This window comes from Pomacea canaliculata, linkage group LG1 (assembly GCF_003073045.1).
Source record: "Pomacea canaliculata isolate SZHN2017 linkage group LG1, ASM307304v1, whole genome shotgun sequence".
Lineage (NCBI taxonomy): Eukaryota > Metazoa > Mollusca > Gastropoda > Architaenioglossa > Ampullariidae > Pomacea > Pomacea canaliculata.
In genome coordinates this window covers 16,984,473-16,999,443 of record NC_037590.1, presented here as the reverse complement: position 1 = coordinate 16,999,443, position 14,971 = coordinate 16,984,473, and the positions used below count along the sequence as shown (strand labels likewise).

The 14,971-nt window shown below is 35.6% G+C and overlaps 1 protein-coding gene across 1 annotated transcript; it reads left to right on the top strand.

Annotated features, from left to right (window-relative positions):
• Positions 1 to 4,618: 4,618 nt before the first annotated feature.
• Positions 4,619 to 14,949, top strand: LOC112571588 (ATP-binding cassette sub-family G member 2-like; the record flags this gene model as incomplete). The annotated part of the gene is given in 19 exon segments (XM_025250727.1): positions 4,619 to 4,854; positions 5,725 to 5,784; positions 6,134 to 6,248; positions 6,409 to 6,561; positions 6,961 to 7,118; positions 7,503 to 7,654; positions 8,325 to 8,423; positions 8,905 to 8,937; positions 9,983 to 10,043; positions 10,351 to 10,399; positions 10,402 to 10,458; positions 10,947 to 11,012; positions 11,949 to 12,034; positions 12,162 to 12,251; positions 12,548 to 12,672; positions 13,014 to 13,168; positions 13,429 to 13,518; positions 13,746 to 13,810; positions 14,314 to 14,949. Coding segments are annotated over 19 exon segments (2,001 nt in total), but the record flags the coding sequence as incomplete, so codon positions are not given.
• Positions 14,950 to 14,971: the final 22 nt, after the last annotated feature.

Here is a 14,971-nt window from a genome sequence, read left to right as displayed (position 1 = left end):
CAAACTCAGACTTCCTGCTGTCATGGGTGTGTAATACAACTATACAAGTTCGTGTTGCTATATCAGGGGTGGGGAACGTCCAGCCCGCCGAGGCATCCGCATGCGGTACTCGAAAAATCATAATAAATATTGGTTGGGTCTTTTTTTTAGCGTTATTTTAAGGAATAATAATTTAACGTACACTCTGAGAGGCAGCTTTTGTTCGGATATAACTGTAGAACTTCGTTCTGCGTCTTTCTACTAACAATAGTGCACACTGTCCATGAACCTTTATTGTTAAATTGATAAACAGCAGCGCGACTTATCACTTGAGGCTGTTTATTTTTGGGGTCGATTTTTCTGTGACTTCTCCGGGCGACTGGACTGCGCATGTGCGTCACAACGAAGTCTATTGACACTCTCTCGAGTAACCTTTGCAACTGTTGAGAAAAGAAAACATAACTAGGACAGACTGACTCGCAGTATAAAGCTCTTGGAAAATGAAGTCGCGTTTCTCGCGTATGGAAACTAGGGCAGATCGAGCATGTCGCTGGCTAACTAAATATTCAAAAGCACCGAGCTTTCTCCACTGGAAGACTAAAAATAGTCTGCGCCTTCTCAGCGCATCACTCAATGAAATGTCACTGCGTGGGCAGGGTGAGAGAGACGATCGACTCGATGCAGATACATGAACATCAACACACACAGTGCGAGGTATCATCACGACGCATCATTAGACTGGAGGTTTCGGGTCTTGCCAGTGGACTGTCTATGAAGTACATGTTTGTAAGTAAACTGTTCGAGAAGCAACGATGAAAGGGAGAGCACTCTAATTGATTTCTTTCCTAGGTTAGAGGAGATTGTAATTCATTTATCAACTTATCAACGAAACATTGTCCTTTGGGTGTCTTTTGATGCAACTTCGTAAGTTTTTCATCTACCTATGTATGTAAATGCGATTTTTTTTCTAAATCGTGAGATTCGAGTTCAATATTTTGGATTGTGTGTTGTCTCCCCTCCCTCTCTCTCTGTGTATATGCTACTATATGTTATATAACGCCTAGTAAGCTAGCTCTTCATTTTGCTTCTCGATACAAAAGCAAACAGTGCGACTAAAAGGCACCCATTAACAGAGCATGTACTTGATAATTTATGATCTAGCTGTAAAAACAAACTAGTTTTGATCTTGGGCGAAATCCAAGTAACAAAACCCAGTCATAGAACACATATAGAATAAAAACTAGCTATTTTATTGACTTTGATTTCCTCAGTGTTTTGAAAGGGTGGTAAATCTCTCACTCTGCCTAGAGAAGCTAGCAAAATTCAGGGTCCATGACTTGGCATAATTCGTTTTTCTTCAACTGATTTCTACCATTTTAAGAAGCAAGCATGTTAACATCTTTACAGCAATAACCATTTTAGACATGACACTACTTTCACAGGGATAAAAGCTCGATGAAGCCGCCTCAGAAAGCGACCGGACTGGTGAAAGTGCAGCAGATCAGCGGATCAAAGGGACTGTTACTGATGAGTTTCCTTGAATCAGGGGGAGTCGACATTAAAGACCATTGTTCGTGTGTGAATATTCGCGTGGGTGTGAGTGAATGGGTTATCAAGCGATAAAGGTACAATGGAAAGCCAGTCATTTGGTTATCAGAGGCATTTCTACTTAATACTGTCGGTTTTTCAGGGTTATGCGAAAATACATGCACTACTTCTACAAAAGAAAAGGTAGCTTCTGCAGACATACCGGGACAATCCGTCTTTGGTTGGTTGTCGAATGTGTGTTTATTTGGTTGGATGTGTGTGCGCGTGTGTGAAAGAAAGGGAGAGAGAGAGATAATATCACTATTTCTCATGTTATCACTTACACGCGGACTCTGATCAAGTATGTTTATCTTCTTTGAGATTGAGTGTAACCCTTATTAAGCACACCGGCATTTATCTTTCTGGCGAAATCGACTTGTAAATTTCATCATAACTATTCTCTAGTGAGATGGCTTCGCGTTGTAGTGACATAAATAACGAGTGATGTAAACTGCTCGTCGCAAGTTGATCATGACTGCAATCCAGTTCGTAGGATTTCCACTTTATTCGTGAATATCTCAATCTTAAATTTGGTAACTAAAAGCGGAATAGACTGTCGCCTTCTCTTGTCAATAAAAAATTTATAACTTCTTTGCTATTCTGATATGTTGAGCTATTATTATCCACAGACTGCTTGAGTAACTGTCTGCTGAACGTAGCGGCATATACAAGGTCGACAGAAAAAATTGCTTGACTTAGAAAGCTGCGGCTGGGCTCTTCTTTTTCTGACCATAACACCGAACCACCGATTGTCCACGCCAGATAGCCTCTCAACATGGGGGACGCAGACCGCGTAAGTTGCAACTTTTAAACTGTCGATTTTTCTCGGGAGGGCACACTATAATTTAAGTAGTCTTTGGTTTTCATGAGTGATTATATTTTTTCGCATTATAGATAGCTGAAAGAAGATCTATTTGAAACCCTCCGCACAATATGAAGAAAAACCTCCTCTTTAGGTGGTTAATTTGCATTCTCTGATTCTATAAATTAGTTTGTAAATAAGCATCAACAACACAATCTCACATACATAATTTCCATCTTTGCAAATACAGAAGTAGGAATGTCAATTTCAATATCATCTTTCTGTCCTCTTGCTGTAACTGTCTTCTTTCATATTAACAAAAACGCAGACAGTTGTTGTTAAGAGTGTATTTGATTTAATATTTCCTGTCATTTTTGAACGCACATACACCTGTAAAGGCACACAGCTCAACTCTCCCTTTTGCAATGATATGCGTTTGTTGATCTCTTGTCCTCAAACAACATACATCATTAAATTTTCGACACTTTCAGCCGTGCGGACATAACTGTTTTTGCCAGGTATCCTCGATTTCGGAGAATTATGCATGCATACTACCTTCACTACCTCGTATATCAATCCATTTCTGGTTTTGATGTTTGCTGTTGGTACATTTAGCATTCTTCGACTATAATATGTCGCCTCTTACAAATAAAAATTATTATCGAATTCGCAGTGTACCATATGCACGGTTAAAGCCTAAAAATGTCCAACATTATCCTTTCCTGGAATTCCAAAGGATGACCAAATCGAAGAAGCTTGTAAGAATTCGAAGAGACGATCGAGGGGCCACTCTTTCGAGATGACAAAATGTAAAGAGTAACCTGTTGCCTAAACTATTTGGCGTCTCTTTGCACTGTGGTCGAACTTGGTTCAGTGGCACATTCCATAATGGAAACAGTCATTACATTTGCAAGTGTAGAAAATTATCTTAAAGCCTCTGGTTTGTAGATCAGCCAGTAAACGCTAATGTTTTAGGCAATATTACAAAGCAGCTTGGAACAGTTTGTTCTGTCCTATGAGCTCTACCAGCTGAGCTGGCAGTTCATCTTTGCTGCCAGTCATGCGTGTCGTCGGTCCAATAGCAAACTCCGTCGGCTGGTTGGTTGGGTGGTTTATTTAGCAGGAAATGCGTGCTTCAACCTTGAGGTGATTTCGCACTATGGGGGAGAGGGAGGGGGAGAAACTGGAGTACCTGGGGGAAACCCCCGACAGGTGGACAGGTGCGTGTCACAGAGAGTGTCCCGAGAGGAGATCTGTGCCGCTCACTGCAATGGTGACAAGCGATCGAGTGTCTTAACCACTACACTGCCAGGATCGAGTCCCCGTAAAGTCGGGCAGGCGTTACATAGCTACCTTGTATCGGGCTTCGTGCGCATGCGCTTGTAAGGCAGGCTCGAACGGCTGGAAAAGAAATGATGGCAAGTGTCCTTTTACCGACACGTGCTGTGATCATGAATGTGGGTCACGGCTAGCGACCACGAGATTGTACCCGACCTATAAATGGGTAGTTGGGGTGAATTGTTGTAACACAGTAACAGTGGTATGCTGAATAATAAAGCCACTGATAGTGTGTGTGGGTGCGAATGCCCGCTTGTGTTAGTGTTCTGATCGCGACAGGAACATAAAACGCATAACAGTCAGTCCTTGGTGATTAATAAATAATTAAGGAGCACTTTTCTCAAATTCGATCAGTTTATTTAGATCAACTATACGCCACCAGTATACTCTTAATAAAGGATTGCACAATTTGTAACAGGACCAGGAAACGTTTGTTCATTTATATGTGGCTTCATTTCCTTCTTTCTATCTATCAATCTTTATATAAGTTGTTAGCGTTTTGCAATGTTCCATCTGCTGACCATTCGATCCGATATGGTGGTTAGGGTTAGGATTTACTATTAACCACACTTGGCCAGATCGCAACTGGTCGGCATGCAACTGCAGCACTAACACAGCAGCAGTCAGAATCACCCTGTAAAATAACCCCGGGTCCAGTTTTTAGTGAAGCTGCATTCTTTTGATAGTATTACACTGTTACATAACGATGAACATGACACCGTTCACCCCTTGATAATGGTCTAGTCCAGCACACACTTTTGTTGGTAATGATAGTGCGCGTGTACCTAAACGACAGACCCACATGCTGGAAAAGTATTGCAGAGGATAGTAGCAGGAAACCTACTAAATGAATAATAAGAACATGTACAACATGTCTCATAAAGTTGGAACAGTTGATAACCCAGTTTATGTCGTATCACAGAAAGCTCTTGTAGCCGATGCCGAACACAACCAGACAGCAAAATACGGGTCTACTTCATCTCCCGCTCAAACCGTACAACAGTGGGCACAAAGATAGACAGTGATGACGGTTCGATCAACAAAGTGGGCTCAGTGCTGTCCTGCCATAAGATTTCATATGAAGTGAAGGTGAAGACTAAAGCATGCTGTGGAAATTTGGAACCCAAACAAATCTTGAAAGATATTGAGTGAGTATATATATTTCTCAAGAGTTTCTTAAGGATACTTCTTTTACACAGATCTTGGGTTTTGTCATTTTACTTATTCTGTATATACAGAATATATAGTATAGTTTATTGGCATCATTTAATGTTATTAAAGCTTTATAGGCACTTTATTTTATAAATGTCAGTACCAGTACCTGTCAGATATCTCAGGGACGTCAATGTCATTTCAAAGTATATACCTCCATTTAAATATCAGCTTAAATAAATTTATTATGGTTTGTATTTGATAACATAAACATAAAGTTTTACAACACATAGGAGAACGGATGTATGTTGTCCTCCTTTTCATGTCTATTCAACAGTAAAATCTACAGATAGAGGCATGCTTGTGCCCTAGAGAAGACATAAATTAATCTTAAAGCTTGAACAGTGTAGGGGGATATTTTTTTTTAAACTGTGCACGTGTTGTATTATAAATATCTAAAGCTTATCACTTCCTAAGGAAAGGCCTAAACTAAATAAAGTAGGCATTTAATTGTGAACAGTGCTGGTTAGTGGGGAGTTAAAGTTACTATTTCACATATAACAGACTTCAGAAATATTTTGTCCAAGTGTCCAGTATGTGTTGTTTACAAAAAAGTATTATTTTAGCAATAAAATTAGAAAAGAAATAAAAATGTATATTTCTGCATAGAGAATATACGTTTTTTGTAATTTTTCAGTTTCTTATATGTCTATAACAATCCTCACGTGTATATAAATATATATATCTGCATGTGCCACGCTCACACATACAAAAGTAATATTAGGAATAATATATGGATATTATATGCATTCACATGAACTTGTCTAAACAGTCCCATTTTATTTTCTTATGTTCTTCTTTGAAAGTGGGATTTTTAAGCCTGGTATGAATGCCATCCTTGGGCCCACAGGGAGTGGAAAGTCATCGTAAGTATGATTCCTATTTAGTTTTCTCACTAATTTTGCATTTTTTTTATGTACTATAAATGTAAATGATGGCTGGTGGCATAAAGGTTTATACTGGTGAAAATGGGATGTAAAAAAAAAAAATTTTCATTCAGATAGTGGTAAAGTGGTACAAGTTTCTGATTCATGGCAAGATGATTTTAAAAACAAGTACTAGTGATCGGATATAGTCTGTGTCTTAGTTGACAATAATCAGTAACTGGCTTTGAAATGGCAAGCCTGTGCATCATCATCATTATCAGGACTAGAAACATATAAAATGACAATGTCTTGGTTACATTTATTATTTTCGAAGCTTGAATTTTTGCAGGCTACTGGATGTTTTAGCAGGACGTAAAGATCCATCAGGATTGAAAGGAGACTTGCTAATTGATGGAGGTCCATTGCCTGATAATTTTAAGTGCATGGTTGGATATGTGGTCCAGGTTAGGGTATATTCACTGAATTACTTTTTTATTTTAATGTTCGTTGCAAGTATCGTCATGTTTTAAAGAGACTGAAGCACATTTTTTCTTTATTTTTGCAGAGTTCATATGATGGTCTTTGTTTAAATTTTGCTTAGAGCAAACTTCATGTCTTTTGCAGGATGATGTAGTGATGGGCACTCTAACAGTTCGAGAAAATTTTCACTTCTCAGCAGCACTTCGGCTTCCAAGTGAAGTTACCAAAGCAGAGCGTGATGCCAGGGTAGATCAGGTCATATTTGAACTTGGTCTTGGAAACTGTGCAGACACAAAGGTAATATGAACAGTTCTTGATTGTAAGATAGCTGATCTGATATGTTGAAGGTATTCACAGCTTGAAAATAGAGCATGTTGATGATAATGGTGGATAGGCAGGTGAAGAGGAGGGCATAGAGGTGAAAGGAGATGATGTGTCCAATAGATTTTGTCCATGATTTGTTTTGTCTAAAGATGTTCTGTTTAACTTGCTTGACGCTATTATGTTTTACTGCATTATTCTGACTACTAGTGCATTAACGTTGAGTGATGAAAGGTCACATAATGACTATATAGTTATATAGAGGGTTCAGTGAGTAAAACAATATTATGGTTGTTTATTTAGACTTGCTTTACTTTATTTCCCCATGACCATTATCACCTCATTACTATGTTGCATGTCATCTTGTTTCATTAGGTAGGAAATGAATTTATCAGGGGAGTGTCAGGAGGGGAGCGAAAACGATGTAACATTGGCATGGAGCTGATCATCCAGCCACCAGTCCTTTTCCTTGATGAACCTACTACAGGCCTGGATGCCAGCACAGCTAATGCAGTAATGCTGCTGCTACAAAAGTAAGAGGTGGTTGGCATGTATGTGTGTGTGTGCCTGTGCATGAATATTATTTGACAATTCAGTATGCTGTGCTTGTTTGAAATTATATTTCTAGTTTTCAATCAGAGACTTGATCTGTAAACCATTACTTTCGTATATGTTGGATTATATAAATATTCTTATCAATACCTTTTCAGTTAATGGTCATGCTATCCTTTTTGCCTACTTTGTGTTTTCCATTTCTTGCTTTGCTTTTTCTTCTTCTTTTGCCATTTTTGTGTTAATATTCTTTATTTTAATTTAATTAAATTTTAATTCTTTTTAATTATAAAAATGTAAATGATCAATAAAAAAAGAAACAGGACTAAGTTTTTAAGCCATAAAGCTTGTCATAATTTTAACAGATTAGCACACAAGGGGCGTACAATCATATTTTCTATACATCAACCTCGCTACACTATCTACCGAACGTTTGACTCTATTACACTGCTGTCTGGAGGAGAAACAATTTACTTTGGTCCAAGCAGTGACGCATTGGAATACTTTGAAACCATTGGTAAGCAGTAATTACTATAAAACCCCCATGTCAGATATTTAATATATTTATTTGTTTTATTTATATTACCTGTGCATTGTGTATGCATGTCAGTGTTCAATTTTTATAGACTACTGAATCAATGCACTCCAGCAAGTTTCGCTTTAGTGTGAGATGCCATTCTTGGACATGTATTGTTTTATTTACACATTTGCTATGGTTGATTTCCCCACAAGCAAATTCTTGCAGTAAATATGCATATATACATATTATCTTTTGATGGAAACTGTTTTCTTTTAATTTCTGTTACAAAAAAATCCAAACTAAAATGGATATACTGATCTCTATATTGAAAGCACGTACAGTTAATGGTATAACATTGAAATTGGTGTCAACATCAATATTTATGAGTGTAAAATGTTATTTTTGTTAACGTTCCTCCAATTTAAGACTTGTATGTCTTGAATGTAATATTCTTCTTATAAATGATATGCACTGAATTTTGGAAAGACGCAACATCAGAAATTGCAAAGAAATTCTTTTGGAAAATCAATAATTATGAAGTTAGGGTATGTTTTAGATTAGGAGAAATCTCATATAAATGCAGCTTGACCTATGAGGTTTTAAAATCCATTCAAATGCAGAAAAAAGTACATTGAAATGTAAAATGTCTTTGATGTGATGGTTGCAGGCTACTCCTGTGAAGCCCACAATAACCCTCCTGACTTTTTCTTGGATGTTATCAATGGTGATTCCACAGCCATAGCTGCTACAGAAACCCATGAGCCAGGCAAGTACAGCTTAATTTGTGCCATAAAGCAAGTTTGATTAACACTAGCATAAGATGAAATTTCTTTGGTCTAAAATTTAAATACATGAAATAAAAATTATCAACAATTTTTCCATATAAAAATTATTCAGCTTGCATGCCATCAATCTGCATATTGAAAGTTGCATATTGATGTCTTTATATCCCTTGCTCACAGTTTAGAAATAGACATTAAATGATAAGAATTGTTGTTGTACCATTTATAACATATAGCTGCTAATAAATATTTATAGACTGAACACAACAGTAGTTCGAGTATTTAGCCTTCATCTCATCTGCAGCTACTGAATATTTTAGCTATTAGAAATAAAGGTACACAAGCAAGTGAAAATAGTGGCTATTTTTCACTTTTTTCAGCTTACTTAACTTTACTCTTAATGGATGAAGAAATATATATAGGCACATAAATAAATTGATAGTGCTTTGTTTAAACTTCTTCCAGAGAGTCCTCATGTGGCAGTAGAAATTGAAGAAAGTAAGTATTAATGTGTGGACATTAATTATCCCTGCTGAAGAAAAAGAAATAGCAGCAAAATAGAATTTGTTCTACAGCCAATGATCCTTACCTTCAACATCTTTGAAGCTGTGTGTACATGTGTGTGCATGCATGTGCATGTGTGTGTGTGTGAGGGAGAGACTGCATGTAAGTATGCTATAAGTTTACTATAATTACTTGCAATGAGAAATAGCATGACAAATTGGTTCAGATTCTAGTTTGTGTACACACATATATCAATTAATAGAGCTATATATATATATGCTTATTTTCTTGATTTATTTCTACCTTGTCATTATATATAATTGTATCCTAGTTTGTTTTGAAGCTTGTACTCAAATAAATGTATGGATCATACACTTTCTTTGACCTGTGTACTTGGGTGTTTTCAGCCAATTCTTGGTTAAGCTTCCTTTTTTCCTCTGCCTTTGTGTATTTACAGCGACCTTTACTGACTGCAAGCTGTTGGGGTCTGGGGGCAAGAGCATAATTAAAATTATCAGCTGCATCAGATTCTCATAGGAATAGAATGTCCCTCCACAAAGCTTTTTCTAATATTCACATTGCAGTAATATTTATTATTTAAAGAGACTGTATATTTTCATTTCTTGTATTAGAGGCAGTACGATCTGTAAATTGTAGATTTTAGTCTTGAATATATAAATTTCATGTTCTTACTAAATACTCATGCATCTGCTGGACAAGACACGTACAGCACCTTGTCCGATCACTTTTTTTTAGGAAACAGACCATGAAATTTTTCAATTGACTTCAGTATTTCAGTATGATCTGTTTTCTTTTAAGCTCTTGATCCTTTGATGGCAGTTTTCTTTTGAGTTTATTGTCTTTTGCTTGGTTTCATTATTTCTGGGTATTGTTCTTTCCAAATTTAAATTTTGTAAACCCAACAATTATCTAACCCTTGTTCCAGAACATGAGGCAATAAAATCAGATGATCTTAAAAGACATTCAAGCAGGCATGTTTACATATGTGCAGCAAATTTTAAATGCTTCTGTTAAACAGACACTTCAACTCTTGGCCACAAACTTGCCCAGCATTACAAAGAATCAAGATGGTACAAAAGGTAAGTGAGCTTTATTTAAAGTTTATCTAGACCAGTTAATCTATAGGCTTTTATTGATTTTTTGGTGTGCTGTTAGCTTTACTTGATTTCATTGATGGCAAGATCAATATTATAAACAATAAACCACTTCTTTTTAAAGTTTTTCTTCTGTCTTAATTCAGGTCAAGCAATTTTTGCATGAACCATGAACCCTCTTGTATATTGAAAATGAATGCAATGAAAAATTCATTTTTATTATCATCATTATTATAAGAAGCATCATTAAAAATATTTGTAAGATGTAAGACAATCTGCTTGTTATCTGCAGTTTAATGTCAGAGCTCAATCCAATTAAAGAAAAAATGATCAACAAGTGAAAAGTGGATTAGTAGTCAGGATGAAGAAAGTGGAATATGCTACTTCTTTTGGAAGACAGGTATATTTTGATGTAAAGTATATAGACAACTTCTTGAGTGCCAGCAAGTTGTAATAATTAGTAAGTAATGGATACTTGGTTTCCTGGATAGTCATTAATGAACGGAATTAAAACATAAGATGTGAATAATTACCTGAACACATCAATTCATCATACGTTACGCTTTGGGAGAAGTATTAGGCAAGTTAACTGATAGCTATGTGATTTTTTTTGTAATTATATCCTTAAAAAAATAGATCTTGCTAACTCTGGACATTTGAAAATTTGGACAGTTGAAAGTTTGCAAATAAAGTTTGCATTTTGAATACGTTTGTTTGTCTGCTACATTAATTTGAGGCCTTCCAAAATGCTTGTGTTCTTATTTCTGCATGCTTCTGCTGTCAAAGCCATAGTTTTGTTGAGTTTTATTGTGACTGTTAACCTGTTTGATTGATTAAATTATCTATATTCTTCTTTCATAATGCATGTATTACACTTGTTTTCTCTAGCTGTCACAGGTCAGCCTTAGGATAATCAAAAATCTTGCCAGGAGTCCACAAGCCTCGATCATGCAGGTGAGCTAATGTGATCACTTTATACATTTTACAGTTTCTGATCAGTGACTAACAATTTACTTCCACTTTTCAAGATTTGTATGATGGCAAGAATTACAACTGTGTTAACAGTTTCAAGTCATTTACTGATGACACACAGCTATACATATGTGTAATAGTAATGATAATGATAATGAAATTTGTAAAGCACATTTCTCCACATGTATGTGAGCTAAGTGCACTGCACTCAAAAGATTACAAACAAATCAACAGTCACCCATACAAGAAACACATGTATTAACAAACAAATGACACCATAACAAAAGAAAATAAAAGGATGGAGTAGTACTCTTGATTATGCAAGATATTTGTTAAAGAGAAGAGTTTTGAAGCCAGATTTGATCTGACAATACTATTGAAAGGGTGTACTGATGTGTCATAGATGGATGACCAGTAACAAACTGAAATTAAGTGACAACAAAATGGAAGCTCCGCTTTTTCTTTCCTGTTCTATCAAATCCTCTCCCTTACCATCCTTCATAAGTGCGTCCTGATGAAATTCTGTGATATACAAACATCTCTAATATTATTTATTATACCCTTTTTGGATAGGTTACATCGTATTAAACTGATGCTATAATGTGTAAGAAAAAAAATGCACTTAAGACATGCAGTAATTTAATGTGTGGTTCCACAGCGTATGCTATTTATTTTTCATTGTATGTGTTCTGTGGTGTGTGTTATCTTTGAGAGTATTAGCCACTCTTTAAAAGTATCAGAATGATCTCATATATTTTGGGGAGAGGGTCATAATGACCATAATTGTATTCAGTAAATAGAAATTATGTTGTTAGATTTTTGTTGTTTCTTTAGATAACATTGTCTTGTTAATTGGGATGAAAATCTATTTCTTCTTATCATTCTAATAATTCCAAACATTTTTTATGCTTTTTGCAGTTTATTATCATGGGAATATTTGCTGTCATTGTTGGTGCAGTGTATTTTCAAATTAACACAAGCAAAGACACGGGGATTCAGAACAGGTACCATGCAGCAGTAGACAATTTTTATGACAAATTTTGAAGCATTGAATGTGCTACTTTTCAGAATACGTTTTGTATAGGATATCTGTGAACTTAAAACTTGTAAAAATAAATATTTTTCTTTCAGAGTTGGTGCATTTTTCTTCATTGTAATGAATCAAGTATTTGGAAACTTGTCAGCAGTGGAACTGTTCATCAAAGAACGAGCCATTTTTATGTAAGTTATATAGGAGTAATCTTTTTATTTAGGAAATGTTGGGATATATTTTCGTCGTTGTCGATTCTTGGCACATTGGTATATTTCAAGAAAACATGTTTATTTCAAAATGAATGTGACTGCTTGTTATTTTATAGGCTACCATAAAACATAATATTTTTCATTTTCAGCCATTAGAGTATATTTGAAGTGTGAACTCCTACCACTTTATGCTACTCCAATGAAGTTTAATTTTAACCCCAAAAGACAAAATTTTTATTGCTTGTAAGTGTAAATATATTATTTATTTAAAACAGCCATGAAAATGTGAGCGGCTTCTACAGAGTATCAGCATACTTTACAGCCAAGATTATTTGTGATGTTCTCCCAATGAGGTTAATTCCAGTGACTATTTTTTGTGTCATTGCCTACTTCATGATAGGTGAGTGGTAATTTATTAAAATGTCTGTGTGAAATTAAATCTGTGACCAAATCATAAGTAGATGCTGCCCCAAAAAAAAAAAAAGTGTAATTGTGTAAATTGAGGTGGAATCAGGCCTTCAGAATAATTTGTTGCCGGACACTTTACTAGATACTTGTACATGCAATATAACATTTATGCTATCATTATCAAGCATCTTAACAATATTTAAAAGCTTTATTTAGCTTAAAGTTTGTCTTAAAGACAGAATTTTTATAAAAGTAAATATTTGCAGCTGAAAATCACATAAATTAATAAATTGTGTCTGGGTGAAGCTTAATTCTGCATAATCATTGTTTCAGGACTACAAGAAGGAGCTACACATTTCTTTTTTTTCCTGCTAAATCTTTTCTTGACAACATTAGCAGCTTCTTCATTTGCGTTCTTCGTCAGTGCCTCTGTGAAGATTTTTGCAGTAGCAAATCTCCTCATAGCACTCTGCTATGTTTTCATGATGGTATGTTAATGTTTTAGATTAGAAAATGGTTTTAATGATTATTAATTTTCTTTTTATGCGTAACATTTTTTGACATTTACAAATCACCTTGAAATGTGTAATTACTGTGGGTCTTGTTAGCCCCAATTTTTTTTTGTCTCTCTTACTTGCCCTCTTTTGCAGCTAATGATTTTTCCTCATTGTATTACAACGGTCTGTTTGAAAATTTTTTCTTTAGGAAAATATCATTTATGCTACATAAAAACAAACTATGTCAACAGCTCTTCTCTGGGCTTCTGGTGAATTTCTCTTCTATTGGTGACTGGTTGAGCTGGATCCGCTATCTCAGTATATTCCGGTACAGCCTAAATGTGAGTCTTATGCTGCAATGTTTGGTTATGTGATGTCTTACATATCCTAGAAAACCCATGGGGGTCAATGTAATTAAGGTAACCATTTTCTCTTTGAAGCTTGTGTCACTGTTCTGATGCTCAGGAAAGATTTAAAAAAAAATAAATGTAAACCATTGCTTAACGTATAATTACTTCCCAGGAAGTAGATTTTTTTTCCACTAGTCATTAACATATGTTCTTGACAGGCCCTGTATATAAATGAACTGAAGGACCAGATCTACTGCAACAGAAATGGGACAGTGGTTGACTGGTTAGTAACCATTTTTGATGTAAAAAATGTACTTCATCTTTTTTCTGTGAGGCCAAGTGCCAAGCAAAAGTTGGAAACTAGTACATGCTGAGGATGTACAATGTACTTGCGGTATATGCTCTGCAGCCAGACCCCGGCTTTTACTTCTTGTAATTCAGCCTTTCCAATTCAAATCATTAGCTCATAGACTTGTATTACAATTCCATGATTAGCTCTTACAATTTTTATTTGAAGTTCCTAAACTGCCTGCCATGTAAAGTTGCAAAAATCCTGAAATATTTCTTGCTAGCATGATGCTCAGTTTTGTCTTCTTCGTTTCTTTAAATTTCATGATTCCCTGAATCCTGTAATTATTAGAAATCTTATGCAAGAGCATATGTGTATGTTGGACATACATGCAGACTTCCACATGAGCTCTCTATGATATTCCATGTGTAGGATTAATCTTTTTAATTAAACACAACCAGATGTTTGTTTTCCAGCATTAAATTAATGTGTTTCAGTATTGATGGGAATTCATACCTCATCACACAAAACATCCCCTTTGGTACACCATGGGATCTCTGGGTCAATGAACTGGCCTTGGGAATCATAAGCATTGGCTTGTTTTTCATCGGCTACATCCAGCTCCGGCGACTGAAGAAGCTCAGATAATCATGTATAGGCATAGCTTACACTTCCATACAGCAGTAGACTGTCATGTATCTTTCATATCTGTGAGCGTGTACACAACTACAGTTTATAGAGACATTGAGAACAGAATATGGGAAACAAATATTTAAATAATTTATGAATCTAATGAAACTTTATGTCTGTAAATATCTGAACAAGAAAGAGAAAAGCTTTATGTGGACTGTGAAATGAGAAAACTGATGAAGACGAATACAAGTAAGCCCTGCTCCACAGTGAAAATCAGTGTTTAGCATAAGTTGTAAATAACTTACTTCTCAATAGTTTATTAAGCAATTGAAATTTGTTTAAAAAAGCTGTGTTACGCTGTTTGATTTCAGCACGATAAAATCACAATGGTAAACTGGACAAATGTGCTATACTGTGATTTACATGTACAGATCAGTTTTATCATTTGATTGTTCATGTTTGTACTACGAGAATAAACTTTCTGGAATAATTTATTTTTATCTACATCTCTAGCATTTATTT